This window comes from Morone saxatilis, unplaced genomic scaffold (genome assembly GCF_004916995.1).
Source record: "Morone saxatilis isolate NCDOM2014 unplaced genomic scaffold, NCSU_SB_2.0 Contig15, whole genome shotgun sequence".
NCBI classification, from domain to species: Eukaryota; Metazoa; Chordata; class Actinopteri; family Moronidae; genus Morone; species Morone saxatilis.
In genome coordinates this window covers 12,341,324-12,362,378 of record NW_023339707.1, presented here as the reverse complement: position 1 = coordinate 12,362,378, position 21,055 = coordinate 12,341,324, and the positions used below count along the sequence as shown (strand labels likewise).

Below are 21,055 nucleotides of genomic sequence, written 5' to 3'. Positions count from 1 at the left end.
TGACCACAGGTGGGCGCTGTTGTTCAGTAAATCAGTCAAACAGCTCAGGCTCAGCACAGATTTGGAAAATCTTACAAAAAAAGGCAGTGTGTGGGTGTATAGGAATCTGTTTTGTTTCCCTTTTACAGTGCAGACTGTATATAGCACAATACACTTTGTTCACACAAATGTACATGGTTGCACAATAAGGTTATGTAATGAGGCAGGCAGGCAAATACAGTAAGTATTGGAGTTAACATTTAGTGGAGAGGAGGGGCTGGTGGATTTTAGGTAGGCGGAGAGAAACTGTAGGCTATTACTGATGGTGGTGGTGGTGGTGCAGGCTTTTTATGTATAGGTGTTGGGAATGCATTGGGGGGATAGTTGTGTCTCTGCCTCGTCTCTCATTGAGAAATATGAGGTGTATGAGGGTGCAGCTGTGGTGGGGGCTCTTGGCTCCTGGCCATAGCCAAGATGGAGAGCTCCCTCTTTGGGCTAGGTCCTCCCTCCTCAGTCTGACTCTCCGGGGAGAAAGGGAGATCAGGGTAGGAGGGGGAGGAAGGGAGAAAGGGAGGGAACACCAGCTGAGCACAAACACATCCCTCTAATCTCAGTCAAGGGTTGAAATGGGATCAGATAGTAGGAAAACCCCCTTTTACTGCTGGCTATTCACGCTTACTGCCTGACTGACATTTACCAGCAGGACTGCAGTAAAATGGGGGTGAGGAGGAGAACAAGAATAGAACAGAAATGAACAATATAATCCAGTCATTGCACTGCAATAGATGAAGTGTCCTGGTAAATGAAGTACAGCTCTTATTAGTGACTAAAGGACAATATTCAGTGTCACTGTCACCTGTATAAAAATCCAAAGCTCCCTCTAAAAAGCTAATCATGGCAAAGGAAATACTGTGACACGTTTAATCGTTATATTTAGCCACTTTCAGGTCTACCCACAGAGAAACCACATGCTATGTGGCAGCATACTTCAGAGGAGGGGAGGTGGGATGAGAGGAAAGCGAGCAGAGGAGGAGGTGGAGGAAGAGGGGGAGGAGGTGGAGGAGGAGAGGGTAGTGTAGGTGTGGCTGTCTACGAATTAGGTCGACCTCCTCCGCACATTAAACACATTTTTATGTCTCGGTTTAGCTCCACGCCAACCATCGATGTCCTCTGTCCATCCAACCCCACCCGAGGAGCCTCGGTGCCGGGGCGGAGGATGCGGTCCCACCTCCAGCACCAAGGACAGCGCCTTTACCCGCTCTGAGATGTGTTGTGTCGTTATCGAGCCTAATTTTAGGATGAAATGTCCTTATTATGGTGTGATTATTATTATTTTTATGTTATTTTTTTGGGGCGGTCTCCTAGGCAGCCGTGCATGGGCACAAGCCGATGGAGGCACTGGGCCAAACTGGGAGTGTGCTGCTGACTCAGCCTCGACTGCTGCATTAATTTATCTGCACTGCAGTGCTCAACCACCTCCCTTCCCCTTCTCTTTTTCCTTGCCTCCCCCTCCCTTCCTGGCTCCCTCTCTCTCCTCTCCACCTCACTGCACTCTCACACAGCCATCCTGGAGCATGGCAGTGAAACGACTTGGGGGTGGGGGTGACGGAGGGGGGTGACGGGGGTCGATAGTCAGTAAGCATTCTAGGTTTCTATTATCTATGTGTTGATGATAGATAGCAGAGAGACACATAGAGTGGGAAAATAGCATGCAAAAATCCAGGGAGATGCAGGAAGGGCGGGGGAGCAGCCGAAAAACAATCCATGTGACTACAGGGAGGGGAAGAAGCTAGAGAGCCAGAATTTTATAATTTGACCAAACAAAAAAGGAAAGGGAGGAGAGGAGAGAAATGAAGGGAGGGTGCTCCCTGGAGAATTTGCCATCTATTCAGTGTGAGGAAAACTCAATGCATCATTTACATACAATTCCACCTACTCTCCAAAAAAACAACAAAAAAAAAAACGTTTCTTACCCTCATCCCCCTTCTGCAAACTAACAACAGAAGCACAAACAGATCAATATCCCCCAACATGGCTATTTCAGCCTGGTTCTCATGAGGTTGTGAGGTTATATGGGGCTGATGACTGTAATATTCTACCTCTAGGCTATTTATTTTATGGTGGACCACAAACAAGAGCATCACAGTACAGATGGACTGTATAATAATGGGGCTATAGTCCATCTTCTGCCTGTGAGGGTGATGTTAACACGGGGCTCTTAACAAATTCAATAAGTCCATTACATTTGAAAGGCTGCCTTTCACCACCCTGTTACCACAACGCCACTCAGCTCCATTTCACAGGATGTTTTGTAATCCACTTGCATCCACATACAGCACCACAAAAGTAAAATAATCCGCACAAAATGGTGACCACTACTTAAAGTGGACACAATGACTCTGAAATAAGCCTGAAGGACAGAAGAGCAGGAACTCACGATGCTCTGCCATGTCAGCCGGCACTAAATCTTTCAAAAAGGCAAATAAATATCTTCAGTTAGCAAAACTCAACATTTCATATAAAAACAACCACACACAAAGTTGTAACTGGAAGGCTGCTTTATTGGTAATAAAAAGGTTCGTGCTCAAATGAAGACAATCTTTCATATATTCTTACCAAGAGTCCAAGTGGTTGTGCAACACACCATCATATTGTACTGTATATTCTCTTTTATCACGGTGTCAAATGATAACAACAGTTTGAAAAGCACTTTTTAATTTTTCAGCGAAAAAGAAAAAACGCCCATAATAAACCATGCTAAAAAAGAATGAGTCCTATAATCAAATATTGATACAAAAATAAATTTCAGATGGAAACAGAAAAATTGAAGAAATAAAACAGAAATATAGAAGGCAAGCTGCTTTTTCACAAGCCAAGTGGGTGACACACATAGCACTAAGAACAGGACATTTTTGAGTTAGCTGTTTTTCTGTTAACATCACACACTGTTGAATATTATGATGAAGTGGGGTGTCTGGATGATCCTCTGGCAGTATTTCTGACTCGACATACCTGATTAATGTTGTGCTCACCCCCAAACCCTCACCCTCCACAGTTTGGAAACATGTTTTTTGTTTCGGTTTCTTTTTTTCTTTTTTTCAGTGTGGCATCGACATCCAAATTCGCAGAAAAAGCAGAAAAAAGGCACATGCCATTGAGTGGAACACTAGAAAGAAACCATTCAACAAAATAAACGTGAGGATGAGAAGCAAGTATATGACTGAATGCATGTTGAGCTGTAATGGCACTGATGTGTGGGTATGGGGGGAAAAAAGGCCCTGGGGTAGGTACAGACTCAGGGTGTTAAGAGGCAGTCAGTCACACCAGCTGACGTGCTCGGGGAAGATATCACTGGTAAAGTTGGCGGGCAGTGAGGAGAGTCACCTATGTGTGTCTGTGTCCGTGACTGTGGGTGTGTCCTGTATACTCAGTGAAGATGAGAGATATGACAGTAAGTGAGAAATGTGCTGGTAACATTATCCTTTCATCATGATCAGGCTACAATCCATGGCAAGCAGCTCCAGTAACATCGCACATGAGCTATTCCCCAAACATAGAAGGGTGCTGGAAACAACCAGTTTTAGACATCCACTGAACGTGTTGCACATAAATCAAATGTGACAAACAGTGTTCTTCTGTTTTATGTATATACATATAGACATATATGTATACATGTATTTATCTTTTGTATTATATAATATCTATATTTCATTCAATTTCCGTCAACAAAGTGAAAAGTGTCTCAAAAAATCCAAAAGGTAACAAATGTGACAAAGGGCATAGCTGGAAGCCATTCTATATTATTGTTATTATTCATTTTTTGATTATTAGTAGTAACATTTTTAAAATTCCGTATTTACAAAAAACACAACAAAGCATGCCGATAAAATAAAAGAATATAATACAATATTTATAGTTTCTCTCAAAAAGTTCGTTCTTTTCCAGCGATTGTGCCATTTACATCATAGCCTGCACTGTACATATATATGTTTTTGTGTTTTCTTTTTTTGTCCATTTTTTTTGTTTTGTTTTTTTGCTTGTTTTTTTTTTTTTTCAAGTGTGAATGTATCATTCTAAAACATTACATCCAAGATGAACATGGGTAAATTGGATGACATTACTCACTTCTCCTGTGGTTCTCATTGGGAATGTATTTGGTTTCAGTGTGCAGCAGCCAAACTGATTCGGAGACCTCATATTGTAAACAGACCTCAGTTATTGTTACAGACAGGGGGTTCTGGTACAGGCAGTGTTAAACACACCAAATGGCAATAGTGGTGTGACAATTGATGCCAGATTGATGTCCAGTCATCCACTTATAAATAGGACCATCACACCTGTGTAGAAAAAAAATGGCAGGAACACCTAAGGAGGCAGTTGTGTCTCGTCTACCACTTGACAAAGCCTCAGGTTTTTTTTATGAAAAACACTCACAAAGCTTATTATACAACATAGCTGCGTCAATGTGAGGCCTGCTGATGTTTTATCTCGTCAAGTGTTTCGCGTTTATACCTCCATCTCTAGCTAGTTATTTTTTTAAGCGGGTGACAGTAATTGAAAGTCTGCAAGTATGTGAAAAGATGGTGCGAGCCTGGGTCCAACACCACACAGTGTTTAAGAGGTCCCACAAAAGCACAATGATACACTGACAAACATGGGACTTTCAGCACTCCGACTCAGACCAAAGCACTATTCTCTTCTTTTGCTCTTTCTTTTCTCTCTAGTTCTCATGGCAGTCAGTCTAAAACCCTGAAGGGAGGGGCTCTACTTATTTATTGGTCCACATTTATACTTGAGTTATTTATCACCCATCCACCTCCCTGAAATACAAAACAAAATCCATTTGATTCTACAGTCCAAAACCACAAGCCCTTCATGACCATCCACCTTCCATATGTGCTAGGCATGACAAGGCATATCCTTGTGATAATTCTCTGCTAACTCTGCTGTTTCAGGTGGTCAGTGTCAATCTCACTGATCAAAGCCTTTTCTGAGAATTGATTGCATCACAAGAACATCAGAGAAGGACTTCAAGGGTCTTTTTTTTTTTCTAAAGCTGGCAACTCAAATTGTCCGAAAAGCACTACCTAAGACATCACTCACAGGGGAATTCTGATGTGGGTCTGACAGAGTACAAAAGAGGAACTTGAAGTGAATTAATCACTTTCTAATGTACTGTTTAATGCATCTACCTAAATACCTAAACGCAGTTTTCAGATCTTCCACTAGCCCAAAACAAAACAAAAGGAATATGAAAACCAAACAAAAATAAAACCATATTTTGGTCCCTTCTCCAGGAACTGCATCAGTACAGGGGATACCTATTGACACTTGAGCACACCAGACCCTTACTGATGCCAGACATGGATTCCTTGGCATGAAACATCACCTGCTCTCATTGCCGTAACAGGGACCACAGGTAAGTACGGAAGGTGACTGCATGATGGATGTAAGTAAACAAAGAGATGTCAGCCCTAGATTTGGTTCAGGACAAATCTCCAAATCTGTGCATCCTCAACGTGAGGATATTCTGCTTCCTAATACTCATACACTCCACACTTTTTTTTATAGCACTATCATTCAGAGCAGCAAAAAAACATTTCTAGTTTGTGTCGTTGGCTGATCAGACTGAGACTTTGCCTCTGAGTGCTTACATCCTTCATTCACCTGAAATTTTAATGAAGGGCTTAATTAAAAGATCTGTCAGTTGAAAAACAAAACTAGTGAAGGGCAGGATCATACAACTGTCATTCCCCCAATATTCTGTATATCACTATCCAGAATCTTCATTTTCCAGTTTTAGTTCTCGTAATTTCCCCAGTGGACAGCCTCTAACTGTAGTCAAGCCACTGCTGTGGTCTGAGAATTAGTGTCTTGTGGACTATGATTACTCATGCATGATTCCTGATCAAAACATGCCTTCATGCAAGTCATTTCTATGCATTGAACGAGCACAATAATTATTATTTATCTGGAACTCGGTCTGAGCAAGTCTCCTTCAGCCCAAGTCAAAACAATGACTAATGACCCCTACTGGTCCGTGTGAAAGCCCATGTAGAAAATGTCTTTTTCAATGTCAGTATAACAAAGAGGAGATGAAAAGACTAGTGACATGGGCTAAATGTTTTTTTTTTTTTTTGCTGCTCAAATAATGTAAAGATGCAAGTATACTCAGCACAAACAAACAAAAAAAATCTTTGTCTACGGTTCTGGGTTTCACCCTCCCTCGCTAGTGTTTCCTTCCTAGCTAAACTTGCTTGTTTGATTATTGTTTTCTTCTTGACAAACATGGTAAACGCAGTGTTACAGATCCTCCTTCAGACTGCTAAGACAGTTCTAGTGGGATCTGTACGATCCAGTCCCATAGCACTGGAGGTGTGCTGCGGGGGTCCACACTTGGTGGTGGCAGGTAATTTGCAATTCTCCGATCATCTAGCAGAGATTTCTGTGCCTTGGCAATTGGTCCCAAAAGAAATGTGTCATTGGCCAGCACACTGTGAGTCACTGTTTTTCATTTTGCATTTGTTCCTCATTTCTATGAACTTGGTCACTATGCAGCAAAGTTCCGTGGTAAACTGATTGTGTTTGGTTCGGCTGTCTTTGACGACATAAGAAACCACATTGCCTCAGTAGTATTTGAGTCTGTAAACATTTTTTTTTTGTATATTTTTGTTGTTTTTGTTTTTTCTTACTTGCAAATGATCACTTTTTCTACATTTGTTGGGTTTGGGCTCAGAGTCTCATCTCACTGTGTTTTACTGGATTTCAAGAGTCACTGAACCCTAACACTTGGATTCCCACTCATCTTTTTGGTTTTTGTCCTTCTCTTTCCTGGCCCAGTCCTCCTTGTTCTCGTCCTGCTTCTCCTTGTCAGGTTTGGTCACACTGTCGTAAGAGGGGAGAGAGGCTGTGGATGGTGTGCTCTCCTTCTTCTCTTGGTTGGTCCCGCCGTTCTCAAGCTTATTGTTAGTAAAAGTGTGGCGCTTGAAGATGATGCCCCGCCTGATGAGGTGGGAGCGGTAGGCGTTCTGGATAGTTCTGGCAGAGACATCCTCCTGTTTGCGGCGAAGAGTGGTGGTGATGGGTTCATACGACACCTTAGAGGGGTTGGCTGCAACAAAACGCTCCTCCATCTGTTGCCTCAGCATGTCCAACTCACCACTGTCACCCAGCACTCGCTTTGTGAAGGCAAACAGGATGTCCAGGCAGTGAATGCGATCGCCACTTACCATGGGCATGTCCATGGCAATTAGTTCTATAGTATTGGGCTTGGGCACACGAAGTGGGTGCTCCAGTGCGTCGGCAAAGTCAGACAGCTTGGCAAAAGTAATAAACTGAGAGGCAGTGGGGTCAAACTTCTCCCAGATCTCGTAAAAGGTCTCAAAGTCGTCCTCACTGAGTGGATCAGCACTCTCCTCTGTGGCGACACTGAAGTTCTCCAGGATGATGGCAATGTACATGTTGACCACAATCAGGAAAGAAATGATGATATACATTACAAAAAAGAAGATTCCGACTGAGGGGTTACCACAGTCGCCCTTCACAGATGTACCAGGGTTTTCCAAATTGGGATCGCAGTCCGGTGGGTAGTTGAGTATCGGCAGTAGTAAGCCATCCCATCCAGCCGACGTGGTGATCATGAATAGAATGATCATGCTGTTGCCAAAGGTCTCAAAGTTGTACAAGTCGTCAATGCCTGCGCCGTGTTTTACGTAGCCAAAGTTAGACATACCAAAGATGGAGAAGATGAACATGACCAGGAACAGCAGGAGGCCAATGTTGAACAGGGCTGGCAGTGACATCATCAGAGCAAAGAGTAAAGTCCGGATGCCTTTAGCTCCTTTGATCAGACGGAGGATACGGCCAATACGGGCCAACCTAATCACCCTGAACAGGGTTGGCGACACAAAGTACTTCTCAATGAGGTCAGCCAGGAACATGCCTGAGAGAAAGGAAAAGGGATAAGAAAGAAGGAAAGAAGAGAATTTGATTAGAATACAACAGACTTCTCAAGTCACTCCTCTATCTTCTTCCTCCCTCACTCACCGACAATAGACAGGATGACCACTACCACGTCAAAGATATTCCAGCCATTGGTGAAGTAATAGTGGCGAAGGGCAAAGAGCTTCAGCAAGAACTCTGTGGTGAAGACTACAATAAAGATGAAGTTGACCCAGTAGAGGACGAGCTCTGTTTCATCTGACTGATCGTCCGTTTCAACCATCATGGTGACCATGTTGAGGCAAATGAGTATCATGATGGAGATGTCAAAGACTTGCTGCGTCACAAAATCAAACACCATGCCTTGGATCTTGTTCTACGAGGAGAGAGGACACAGAGAGGGATGAAGTTTAGATTTACTGGCATTTCTGACACGCATCTGAACACTTCAAAGGGAATAACCCTGAGAAAATGCATACTTGTGGTCGAGGAATAGGTTTTTGTGGCTTTTTGGACCCCAGTTTTTTCATGGCATTGTAGTATTTTTTCTGTTCCTCTGTCATGAAGATATCCTGACCTCCAAAGTAAAGAGATAAACAAAGAATTTGTTATAATCATATTCTGACACTTTAAATGAAAACTGCTAAAACACTGGATAAGAAGAAAGAACGTGTCTTATCTTTTTCTTCTGCTGGTTGAAGTTGTCAATGATCACACCAATGAAGAGGTTGAGGGTAAAGAAGGAGCCAAATATGATGAAAACGACAAAGTAGATGTACATGTAGATGTTGACTTCATAGGCGGGCTGGTCTTCCACCTTGAAGGGAGGCACAATGTTGAAGGTTGTGTTGTGTTTTATTGTCACAGTTTAAAGGAATAATTCTACATTTAGAGAAATAAGCTGATTTACTTTTTTGAGTTAGAGTTAGATGAAAAGATCGACTTTCGTATCTAAGTGGTAAATATGAAGCTACCACCAGCTGCCAGCTTACTTAGAAAATCTGCCAGCCATCTATAATTAACAGCTGTCTGTTCAATCTGTACAAAAGCCAATAGCCCTGGTCAAATTCATACTTACAGTCAGTTCCTAAACTTTTTCTTTAAGGCCTGCTTGTTCACAGTCCGGCATACAGTGAGATAAATGAGTATTACAATATGTATTGAAGAAGCAATGAATATACCTCTCTGGAATCCACAGCTGCGTACATAATGTCCATCCAGCCTTTGAATGTGGCCTTTCAGAAGAGAGACATGATTAAATGCATTTGTAGAAACCAAAAACAAATAATATACAAAGAACAATCTAAATTGAAATCAAAGAAACTGAAACTCAGACCGAAACTGATGCATGTCCTGTGGTACAGCTTGTTCATGGAAAGAAACAAGTAGATGTAGAAAAGACACGGAGAAACACACAATATACACAATGAATGTGAACAATAGACGGCCTCAGAGTACTGTGAAAGCAAATGGAATTTGAGGCAACAACAGACCTTTAGACACACAGAAAGAAAAAAACCAACAACAGGAAAGTGCATAAGAAAATGAGAAAAGAAACAACTTTAGCATGAACCAAGAAATGGAGTCAGAAAGAGAGAAGAACAGGAGTGACACTCTCACCACTTGTAGCAGGGCCAGGTAGCCGGCGCCCACATTGTCAAAGTTGATCTTGACGTTCTTCCATCTGACCTCAGTATGGTTTTCATTCATGAGGGCCACACACTGGGTCTTGTTGTTGACCACATCGACATCAAAGTATTCCTCTGATGTCTCATTGAAACAGAAGTAGTACTTGCCCGCAAACAAGTTGACCCCCATGATACTGAAAATCAGCCAAAAGATGAGGCAAACCAGCAACACATTCATAATGGAAGGGATGGCACCCACCAAGGCGTTGACTACCACCTAGACCAGACCAGGAAAGACAGGATATGACAGTGAGTGAAAACCAGGAAACAAACACAGCTCCTTCAACCTCTCCCAACAAGACACTACATACTGTTATGGCGTTACACTAACTACTTAAAAGATAAAGATATTTAACTGTATGTTACAGGTGCCGTTAGGAGTAGCAGTTAAATACTATTGATTCAATGTAGCCTTGAATAAGCACTGCGCACCACTGTGATGTACATACTAAAGTGTGGGGAATTAATGGGAAGGAGATCTGTATCAGTCCCGTTCTAATTAGAGCAGCACTGATGTGACTCCGAGATGCTCTTTGATCTGTTGAAGCATGCAGCTAGAACATCTTCAGGGATACTCAATCACACACACACACACACAAACACACAAAGGCAAATACCAATATGAAAAATCTATAAGAATCACATGTTTATGATGTAAATGTACATCATGTGTTTTATATAGAAACTAATAATTTGGGCACATTTTGTGATTTCATTACAGCCACTTTGTACAACGCAGACTGTTTAAGGTCCTATATGGTAGAATATATGTCATATTATTTTGCACATGACATGAATGGCATTGACATGTGACATGTGGTGTGTGATACAAAACTGTTGACAACAAATAGTGTTGTAGAAAACATAAATGCAGTTGCTATATATCATAAGAAAAAAAACTACTGTGAGTTAATGTCCTGTAGCAGTTTGATACTAGTATTGTTTTTCTTAAGGTTACACACACACATACATACATTAAATACAGGCACTCAGACACACACAGACTCAGCCATATGCGCACACACTGCTTCCCAGAGCGTTATCTCTCCAAAGACTCAGAAAAACGATCAAATGCTCCAAATGTTATTATTACACATTTATATATATTTATTAAATAAATATAAATCCAAAATAATAATATAAAAATGAAATAATAATAATATGAGCATCTGACAGTGTTGTGAGAAATATGTGTTGTTTCTACATATTTACTTTATAAAGCTTACAATGTCAGTAAAAAATAAATAACAAGTGTTTGCCATACCACTATGAAGTGTCCACTTTTACCACCCCAACCTTAGACAGTCAACATTCTTAATCTTTCCCATAACTAAATCAAACAATATAATACAATAGCAGTAAAAAATAATCAATTAAAGTATAATAATTCCCACCACCACCCCCAAAATCTAGGCCTGTCTAGCAATCCAATCTGATTTGCTGTAGATTTATCATAGCCAGTAATAAGCTCAGCACATATTGAACCGCTCACTACCAGTGTTAGGCAGGCCGACCAGCAGCTCTCAGGCAGACAGCTGAGCATGCATGTCTTTGGCAGACTCGTTTTGTGGAGCCATATTCCCTCCTCATTACAAACAGACAGGGAGGAGCTCTAGAGCAGGATTCTCTCAGTGTGTACACGACCTTCACATGCTGACTCGTGTTGATCATGGAACCATAAATTTCACATGTGGTTGTACAGAGGGCACACCATTAAAATATTGAGTCAAATGTAAAATGCTAGAGGAAAGTGGTTTCAGGGTAATGTTTCTCAAATATAATAACAGGTTTGAAAACTACACAAATCATAGTTTTTAAGTCCCCCACAGTGTTGCCATTGCACTCGCTGAGAGAATGACTCTTTGCTCGATTTGAGGTACAATTGAACCGCTTTCAAAAATTCAGTGTTTAAAAAAAAAAAAGAATTAGGCCATGCTGTGTGGAAAGCATTCTCAGAAAGAGGGAAAATGGCTTTCAAAAATGCATAATGTGCATCGGCAGTTATAGTACATGCGTGTTACATGGCATTGTGCAATCTCAAGAACCGCTCAAATCAATAAATAAATAAATAGAGAAATGTGTGGATAGAGAGATAGCGGCTAAAGAGATAATGGTAGAAGCTTTGCTTGCTTGTGCATCTGACGAGCCATTCTGATATTTACATGGTTTGTGCGGAACAAATATCTACAGCACAGTATTAATGAGCTGAGGGACAAACATTGGTACATGTGTTGGCCTGCTGACAGTGAAGACAGGTGATTAAAATGATTGGGTTCAGAGGTTATATCCAAAGGCCCCATGATGATCAATACCTTTATAGCTAGCAAAGATAAAACTACCAAAATTATTATCATTTCAAAATCTTTGGTGTAACTTAAACGTCAGCAGGTTTGTCAGGAAAAAGGGTGAAAGACGGGGATTGACTGAAACTGGGGTAAAGATGTTGTCATTCCTGTACTATGCATTTCTCAAAAAAGTTGGACCGAAATTACAAAGCAGCATTAAGAGAAAGAGAGAGCAAAGTACATAGTCATAGCGGCCCATAATCATTGCATGTTAAGCAGTGCAATGTGTCAATTGAAGCTGCACTGCTCACTCGGCGCTGTTGAGTTGTGTTGGCCTCCGTGATGTATCGCACACTCAACCAGCGAGGATATAAAAGTTCTCATCATTCTAACTCTCCAGAATCTCTTTCATACGGTGTCATCTCTCCATTCATGTACTTCCCTATTCATTTGTTTATTGCTTTGACCTCAAATTTTCCGTTTTTAGTTCAAACAAAATGGTAACTCAATTGATGAACATAAACATTATTGTAAAAAGATTGATACAGCAGGATCAAATTCCTCTGTTTGTTTCCCTTTGCATTACTGGGCCACCCTCACCTCTCTTACCACATACACCCAGTGAATTAGGTCATTCATAGGGGCGTTGGTATTGGAATTAATACACTGTATTAAATGAAAATGTGCCATGATTTCCAACCCCAAAAATGACATAATCTTATTGACAGATCTATTTCCCATCCCAGAATTAACTATAAAACTAAACTAAATTTCAGTGAAACATTCATCGACAACATCCATAAAGCCTATCCAGGGCCTAAAAGCATTGATGTCTGCTCATGTGCAACGGCATCGCATTTTAGTCGCTGGATATCTAGTATGAATGAGACTTCACAGTTAATTTACAATCAATCCACCCACTATATAATTGCACAGGCCTTCTTCTCCTGCTGGTCTGTCATTTTTGGGACTTGCTAAAGAGGGGCGACACATTGTCTGTCTAGGGTTGAGAGTGTTGTCCGAACACTGTAGTGCTAGTCAACCTATGGGCCTCCACCCACCCAGACCCAGAACTCAAAGTCAGAGTTTATCTGGGCCCGTTGTTGCCTCCCAGTTTCACTTCCTGTGGGAGTGGAAGGCAACAGGAAGCCAGGGCCTGCTGTATGCGCTACAGTATGTGGTGCCATGACATGACAGCAGTAATGCCTTGTGTGAAATGGCAGCCTAGCATATTTGCTAAGCTTCTGCCTGCACTCCTAAAGGAAAGCACTAAAAATGATTTAGTATTTAATACGGGCAGTGTTTAGAAAAAAATTACAGTAAAAATTACATTAATAATAATGAGATGTTACGACCCAAAGTGCTGACACTGGCAGAAGCTTAACAAATATTTTCCTCCCAAAGCCACAACACTGTGAGTGTGTGGTTTCTGTCTCAGTCCCTGATGCAGAAAGATCCTGGACAAGCAGGAGAGAGTGTGGTGACCCTCCAGCGGTCCGGTCCAGCCGAACCGGGGCGAGGTGGAGTGAGTAGTGGAGGGATAAGGGGGTTGTGGAAGAAGAGGGGGAAAGGGGGGAAAGGGTGGGGCTGCACATGTGGGGCTGAGGAGGAAGTGGTGGGGAGGGGCTGAGGTGAGGAGGAGAAGCTCAAACTAGAAGACGAGGCAACCAGTCCAAAAGTAGGAAAAGAGATCAAGAGAATTAGAGAGAAAGAAAGAGAAAGAGACAGAAGGGACTACGGGTGACAACAACCAGGTGCAACCTATCGCTACCACCAGTCACAGAGACGACCAATCAGATGTGCATGTTTTTAGCAAAGGACAGCTAAAACAACCAGAGGTACTGTCTGATTTCTGCTCTGTAAGCCACTGAATCGTCTATTACAAATGGGACAGATTCCTCTGAGTGGTTGTTTGGCAGCCGCCCCGCATGCAAAGTTTTCATGTGACTGGTTGGGCAGAGGTTTTTTTTGTCCTGCAGCTCCCTGGTTCCTACTGGTTGTTTTCGATGCCAGATGCATTGAGGGATGGTGTGAGCTGGGGGAGGGCGAGGAGGAGGAGAGGGAGGTTATGGGAGCAGGATTGGGGTGGGGCATGTGGAGGGGAGGGGGGTTCTCAATTAAAAGCAGTGGTTGAGAATCAGGCCAAATGAAGAGCTAATTGTTGATTTGAATGCTCTATGAGATGACATGTAAGTTTTGTTAGCTTTGACCAATTTCACATTCACTTTGGCCAATCAAGAAGAAACAAAGTAAGATGAAGTAATCAGAATTTCTAGTTTGTCACTTACGTGATGAGGCAGCTTTGTGAAAAAATATTTCTGTTGCTCTTTGGGTAATTTAGATTATCAAAACAAATCAAATTGTATGTAGCTTTTTTTGTTTGTTTGTTAAAGAAATTCAATTGAAATGCATTTTGTTCTGCTGGCAATACAACTTTACTGTTACTTTACTCTGTCTCCCAGCTGCATCATGACTTGTTCTTTCGCTCTAACAAAGGCATGGTACAGGATTGCGCATGGAAAGGTGACTTCTTGGCTTTCATTTCCTGGTTTTAAAAACAATCCCCCAAAATTTTGGAGTTTTTTGTCCTCTTAGTTTGTTTTTAGATCAGTTCTAGCATGCTTTAAACTGTTGAATGGGCATGCGGAAGGATCAGCTGCTTAGCTTTGGATCTTACCCTCATCCCTTCAAAACGTGACAAGGCTCTGAGGGGTCTCAAGGCCCTTAGTGTCCTGAGTGATTTAATGGGCCCTAGATCGGAGTAGCCCAGCGCATTAGCTACAAGGCTGACTATAGACACCTACACAAAAACAGAGAAGCAAAAGAGGTTCCAAACTGTTAGAAGTGAGAATATTCACTAGGGAAGAGAGACGGCCCTGGCATAGGCGGAGAGTTGCTTGACATACACACATAAATCTATGCATGTATATGCATGTATAATATTGCATTTATACATGTATATACACTGAGAGAGAAGGTCAATGTTTAGTATAGGTTTTATGTGCGTAGTATTTTTAGTAGCAGTAGGCCATAGGGATTGTTTGTCTGTTATTTTAGGGCAGTTGACGAGATGTGAAAAGTCCTTTGTACCTGCAAAGAAATTTGTGGTTGAGAGAGAAAGAGAGGAGATAGAGACATAAGACTCATATAGAGGGTAAATTAGGCAGAAAAGAGTGCTACATGATTTAGTAGTAAAGATACAAGCGAAGGGACTGGGCAGAGCAGAGGAAGAGGAGTTGGGGAGGGAGGGAAGGAGAGAGGTTACCCTGTAGAAGCTGATAAAAACCCAACAGACTTGAGAGCCTTACCCTTGCCCCTCTAACATTGTCTCTCCATGTCGCTCTTGGGCTGAGGCATAAAATCCCATATAATTTAAGACAGACAAACTAACGGAACCTAAGAGAAAGAATACAAGTAAACATGTACAAGTGTGTCATTTTGACATTTTCTTTCTCAACATCAAATCAAACTGTCACACAGCATTTAGAGTCAAATAGGAGAGCCACAGTCACATGAACCACGCACAAGAAACAGGGATGGAGGTTAAGGGCAGATTGGATATAATTATTAGCACTGGATGGCACTGAAAGGACAAAAATACACAGTACAGTCAAGTTACACACAGTTAACAACGGTTAACAGTAACAGCACACAACCTCAAAGAAACTGGTGCAGCCCCTCTCCACGTCCGGCAGCAGCCCTCAAGGCATTGCTGCAGCCAAAGAACGCTTCATAGTGTGTTATTATTGGTTGAAAACACTTAAAAAATCCTTAAATTACGTCATTATTTCACAAAACTGTATATACAGCCATTCACAGCAGCATTATGAATGTACAGAATTCTAATAAATCACTGTAAATGTAGGTAAAGTGGGTTAGTTATGATTTGGTAATTGTGAATCTCTTATAGCTCGGGGCCATATAACTGAACACAGTGTTCACATCTTTAACAAAGGAGGAAATGGACGATGGGGAGTGTAGTCAATAAGCTGCACTAATGTTCTTTGAGGGGTGGTGAGAAGTGCAGGAATGACTTAGCCCTGATGAAGTCACTTCAAATGTGCTAAGACGGCCATTACAGGCTGTCGACTGCACAGAGAAGCTTTGTAAAGAAGGATTCTTTGGCTGAATGCAGATTATTCTAGATGCAAAATGCAGGAGTGGGCAGCTGTAGTATAATTAGGCTCAAAGTCTTATGAATTCAGCCAAATAGAGAAATTTGTTTTTATGTTTTCCAAACTGCAATTTTCCCCTGTCTGGATGCTGGAAGGACTGAAACAGGAGGAGTACCAGTTCCTTACAAATAAGGAAAAATATCAACAGTGAACACATGTGAAAGCACCTCCAACCAGCCACCGACACCAACCGGTCAAACTCACCGCAAGAAGTACACAACATCCAAAGCTTACCAAAGTCACGGAGGGAGGTTTTTAACAGGCAAAATCTTCATTTTGACTGATCACATTGTTAACATAGGTTACAAAAGACCAACTTTTCAACCATTTAAGACTGGAATGCATCCAAACTATGGAAAGAACAGCAGAAAAGGTGGCAGCATGGATTCAGACTTTACAGTCTGTGTGAATGTTGGACCATGTTCAAACATCGGGTCCAGGATGTCTTAGACAGGGACTTTATATAGATTCTGTACTTACTCTTTGGCACAAAGCTCCTATTTAAATCAATAACCCTGCCTTGAATAACTTAACAGCTGTTCTGGTGGGGAGACAGTAAAATAAAGATTTTGCCTTGATCTACACTACAGTGTTTGGGGTAATTGTCACCTTCAGCCTGACCCCTTGGAGAGCCCCCATTTGGGGTGCCTGGCCTCTGACCCCCTGCTGGGCCAGCTGTGTGGTAGAGACCTCAGCGCCTCAACGTCCTTCTCACAGAGCTCTGCAAGGCAAGGCCAATGACATCTGGGGCTGTGATCCCATGATGACGACAGCACAAACCAAACAGAAATAAAACAAACTAAAAACAAAGGGAAAAACACAACAAAACAATGATAATAATCTGAGTGAAAAAGAAAAATGAATGGAGTATGACACACCATCCTCACGCTCACACACCTCAATATCACTATTAAAGAATAATCTATGTTATTGTGTAATTTTAAACAGCTAATATTGATAAATATAAAGTCTTAGTCTTACATTGTGGATTATTATTCCCACAATGTAAGCAATATATTAAAAATATATTTCTTTGTTTTGCAAATATCTGGTTTGTTTATTCCTTAACTGATTTACAAAACACGTCTAACTTTCTCAGCCAATACATAATAAAATACAAAAGCATTCCTATAATGGAAATCAAGAAGACACAAATCAAATGGGTAACAGAAAGATGCAGTAACACAAGGGAAATGAGGAGGAACACACTCAAAGAGTCAGGCACATTCACACTCAGAGAGAAATACAGGCCGGTCTAATGATGGTGCCCCCCCTTTCTGAGTCCATGGCAATGGTTTCACCCCACAACACAGGACAGCAGAGGCACAGTCAGGCCAACAACACAACCCAGACTCATCAAGCACAAGTCTCTTTTTTTTTGGAGGGGGAGCGCTAGTGAAGACCAAACTTACCGCCGGCCGCCTGTCACCCACCATCATTACATCTCAGCACAATATCACCACATTCCTGAGGTTACACTTTTAAGAGGGAATGAAAGGGAGGACGGGGAAAGAGGGGAGGAGGGATGTCACTGTTTGTAACATGTTCACAACTTGGGAAACGCCGCTTGACAACACACCTACAGGGAGGGAGTCTACAATGGCAATAGCCAGAATCTGTACAGTGTAGCGTGATTTTAATAGCTACAAGCTCTGTGTGTCCTGTATGGGCAAATCTTGATTTAAAAATAGCTGCATACTGAATGTACTTATGCGTAATTTTAAGCAATAAAAACTCTAAAATGTATAAATGAATAAATGTAGAATGTAAGATTTAAAAAAAATTTGTGTACATTATCTATGGTATGTTATAAATGTTTGCTGCGTGGGTTCTGGGATACAGGAGTTTATAGTGAATCAACATGGCAACCTCTGGCCATTGATAGGAGTCCATTCACAGGTATTGGCTGAGGTGTTGGACACTGCGGAGAGGTGGTTAGTTCAAGGAGAAAGTCAGAAGTCAGGGAAATTCTTATTCTATCCAGTTTTGCCATTCAGTGCAGATTACCCCTTGATTCAGCATTTATGTGAAATTCAAATGCTTCATGCTTCTAGACATTAAAATTATCCCCTCATTTGAATTTTAATATAATCTTAAATCGTCTTAAAAGTAGACAAAATAAGATGTGGTCTTATAACTTCCAAGGAATAGATTAAAGAATTTCCCGGTTCCGGTCTTTCAATCTTGACTGACACAAGGAGCAGAGAAGTACACAGAGAGAGAGGACAAAGGCACATATCAAACATCTTACAGGTCAGAGACACAGGCAAAGACAGCTTTACAGAGACACATCTTTGACACGTCCCAATGTTCTGAGCATGACTTGAATATGGTTGTAATCAGTGAGCGTGGTTATTAATTAGCTTATTCCAATTTGTGCTTAAATAGCTTCATGTTCAAATTTGAATTATTTCTTCTCGTTCTGTCTCAAAACACAATTGGCAGATAACAGACAAAACAGTTTCTTGCTTGCGGCACGCCAGGAAAAGTGTTTTAATTCACAAGCAGGTAATTGTTGTACATATTCAAGCAACTCAGAGTGATAAACCAAGTAAAGAATAGGGATTGTTGCTTGATGTTGTAGTAAAAGGTGACTCAGGCATGTGTGCACTTGAAATGGACAGACTGCAATACAGTCTTGTAAAACACTGTCCTTATAGCTTGAGTAAATAAAATACAAAGGCTTCTTCATTGTAAACAACATGCCCTTTCACCTAATGCATGCCATGAAGCAGATACTCAAGTAATAACCTGACCTTTCAAACCTAACCACACCCGACAACAACAATAGGGGCAACACTTAAATATAAAAACATCATATATATAGTATATGAAATGCATATGATGTGATCCATAATAATCTAATAAAGTAAAAGACAACTTATTACTTTACTATGAAACAAAACAGCAGAAATTAGCATTAGCTCTGCTGTTTCACAGACTGTAAACATCTTTCTACCAGCGTGTTGCTGTTGGACCAGGGTGTGGTTGAGGACAATTAGCTGCTCTTTTGCTCTAGTCACGTCACAGTATGCGCGATAAAAGAAACAAGAGCTGGGCTTACATCCACAATGAAGAAGTCAAGCCAACACCAGGCATTGGTGAAATACTTGACAAAACCGTAGGCGACCCATTTCAGCAACATCTCCAGGATGAAGATGTAGGTGAAAACCCTGTCGGCATACTCCAAGATGATCCGAATGGTCTTCCTCTGCTCGATGTACACGTCCTCAAAGGCCTGTGGAGAAACAGGACACATACATCAACCACAGCAAAGACAGCATGGGGAAATATTGCACCTCATAATTTATGATTTTACTAATGGAACTGTATACAGCACTACAGCTTTGCTGTCATTGCTGACCACTAACAGTGATTTACTAGATTAAAAAAAAATCTGTTCACTCCACGGCCACTGTAGATTTGCAGCAGTCTTTGCTCTTATTTTAGTAGCATTTGACATGCTTGAGAACAAGGCCCCACTCAATCCCCAGAAATAGATCCCCTGTTTGATAAATAGTACAGTCCATTAATCTCAGGCACCCCTGACCCCTCCCCCAACCCAGCAGCTCTCAGACTGAGCAACCAAACCAATCAACTTGTTTTACCTCCTCACTGCCATACTGTAGACACACACTGGTCCCTGTGAAGTATCTTTATATTTAATGAGCCGTCCTTAGTTTTCATCCAGTTTGGATTTTCTCCAGTTAGTAAAATGTGTGTTTAATCTAGAGATGAATAAAAATTAATTTTCTTTATGTAACTGTACTGTGTGTTTCACAAGCCTCCTTACCAGGGCACCACTACTGAGGAGGATCATGAAGATGATGAGGGTCTCAAACCAGTTGTGCTCCACAATCAGGTAGCAGGTTTTTCTCAGGAACCACCAGCTCTTCCCCCAACCCATAGTGATGTCAAGGTCACAGCACTTATACTTCGCCACACAAGCTGAGGACACACAGGAGGAGAGACGACATTTTTTATTGTTGGATAAAAAAAGACATTAATGGCAGATTACAGTCCAGTGTTTTGAATTTTGTTTAAATTTGAATTTAACTGAATATCTGTTATTCTTAAACCAGAATACATGCTTTTATTATACCTCTGCATGCAGTGTGACATCTGAATAGCTAGATTAACAGACCTCAAATCCTGGACATTTTTGGGATCAAGGAGTAACATCTCTCTAGTGCCACAGTACACCTTCAGTACGTCTATTCCGATTCATTTTGACCAGTCGTCAGGCTTTAGAGAAGTTAAAAGGTTCATTTTTCCACATTTGAGACAGGATGTTACTGGATCTTATTGATAAACTGGAACTGATCTTTAAGGGTTATCAGTATTCTTGATTTTGATTATTGAATCATGGCATTATATATAAATAATTATATGTCAAGTTGTTATGTATCAGCGTATTAGTGTAACATTGTAGATAGACAGACAGACAGAAAGAGTCCCGATTGGTGATTGATCCTTCATAATGAAAATGTCCTTCACCCCACCGCCCTATCATTTCCACTCAGCCTAGGGGGAGTCTCGGAGCTATAGAGTGGAAGTAATGGCTACAATGGGAGTAAGGGTCTCACCATCTGTCCAACAAGCCTCTGGTTCCATGTATTCCTCCACCGTCTCCACCACCACCACCTCCTCCACATCTGGCTTGATGTCGATTGTGCTGCCCTCTGATGAACTGGTGTCATCCAGCTGCAGAGCCGCAAATGTATGAGTACATACACACACACACACAACCACACAGACAAAAAAAAAACATGCACGCATGAATGTACATAAGCACAGATGCAGAACAAAGCTTCAGTGATTCAGAAACATTTGTGTTTGTATTGCTCAGCTAAGGAATTATTATGGAGAAAGCTGAGCTCATGAAGCCTTCTGTCAGGAAATGTAAATTTCATGTTATTTACAAATTGTGTTGGCTCAGTCTTTAAAAACGGAAAAGCCTTGAGTACTATTTGATCACAGAGCTTTT

General features: G+C 41.4%; 1 protein-coding gene across 3 annotated transcripts in view; it reads right to left on the bottom strand.

Moving 5' to 3' along the window:
• Window positions 1–3,046: 3,046 nt before the first annotated feature.
• scn8aa (sodium channel, voltage gated, type VIII, alpha subunit a) overlaps window positions 3,047–21,055 on the bottom strand; it is a 43,847-nt gene continuing 25,838 nt past the window's right edge. For all 3 annotated transcript variants that reach the window (XM_035656912.1, XM_035656910.1, XM_035656911.1), the window contains 10 exons: window positions 20,655–20,772; window positions 19,862–20,016; window positions 19,133–19,306; window positions 14,571–14,693; window positions 9,541–9,825; window positions 9,102–9,155; window positions 8,600–8,737; window positions 8,400–8,504; window positions 8,026–8,296; window positions 3,047–7,921 (listed from right to left, as the gene is read on the bottom strand). In XM_035656912.1, coding sequence (XP_035512805.1) covers window positions 6,762–7,921; window positions 8,026–8,296; window positions 8,400–8,504; window positions 8,600–8,737; window positions 9,102–9,155; window positions 9,541–9,825; window positions 14,571–14,693; window positions 19,133–19,306; window positions 19,862–20,016; window positions 20,655–20,772 — 2,583 coding nt within the window. In that variant the 3' untranslated portion in view covers window positions 3,047–6,761. The remainder of the gene's footprint in view (window positions 7,922–8,025; window positions 8,297–8,399; window positions 8,505–8,599; window positions 8,738–9,101; window positions 9,156–9,540; window positions 9,826–14,570; window positions 14,694–19,132; window positions 19,307–19,861; window positions 20,017–20,654; window positions 20,773–21,055) is intronic.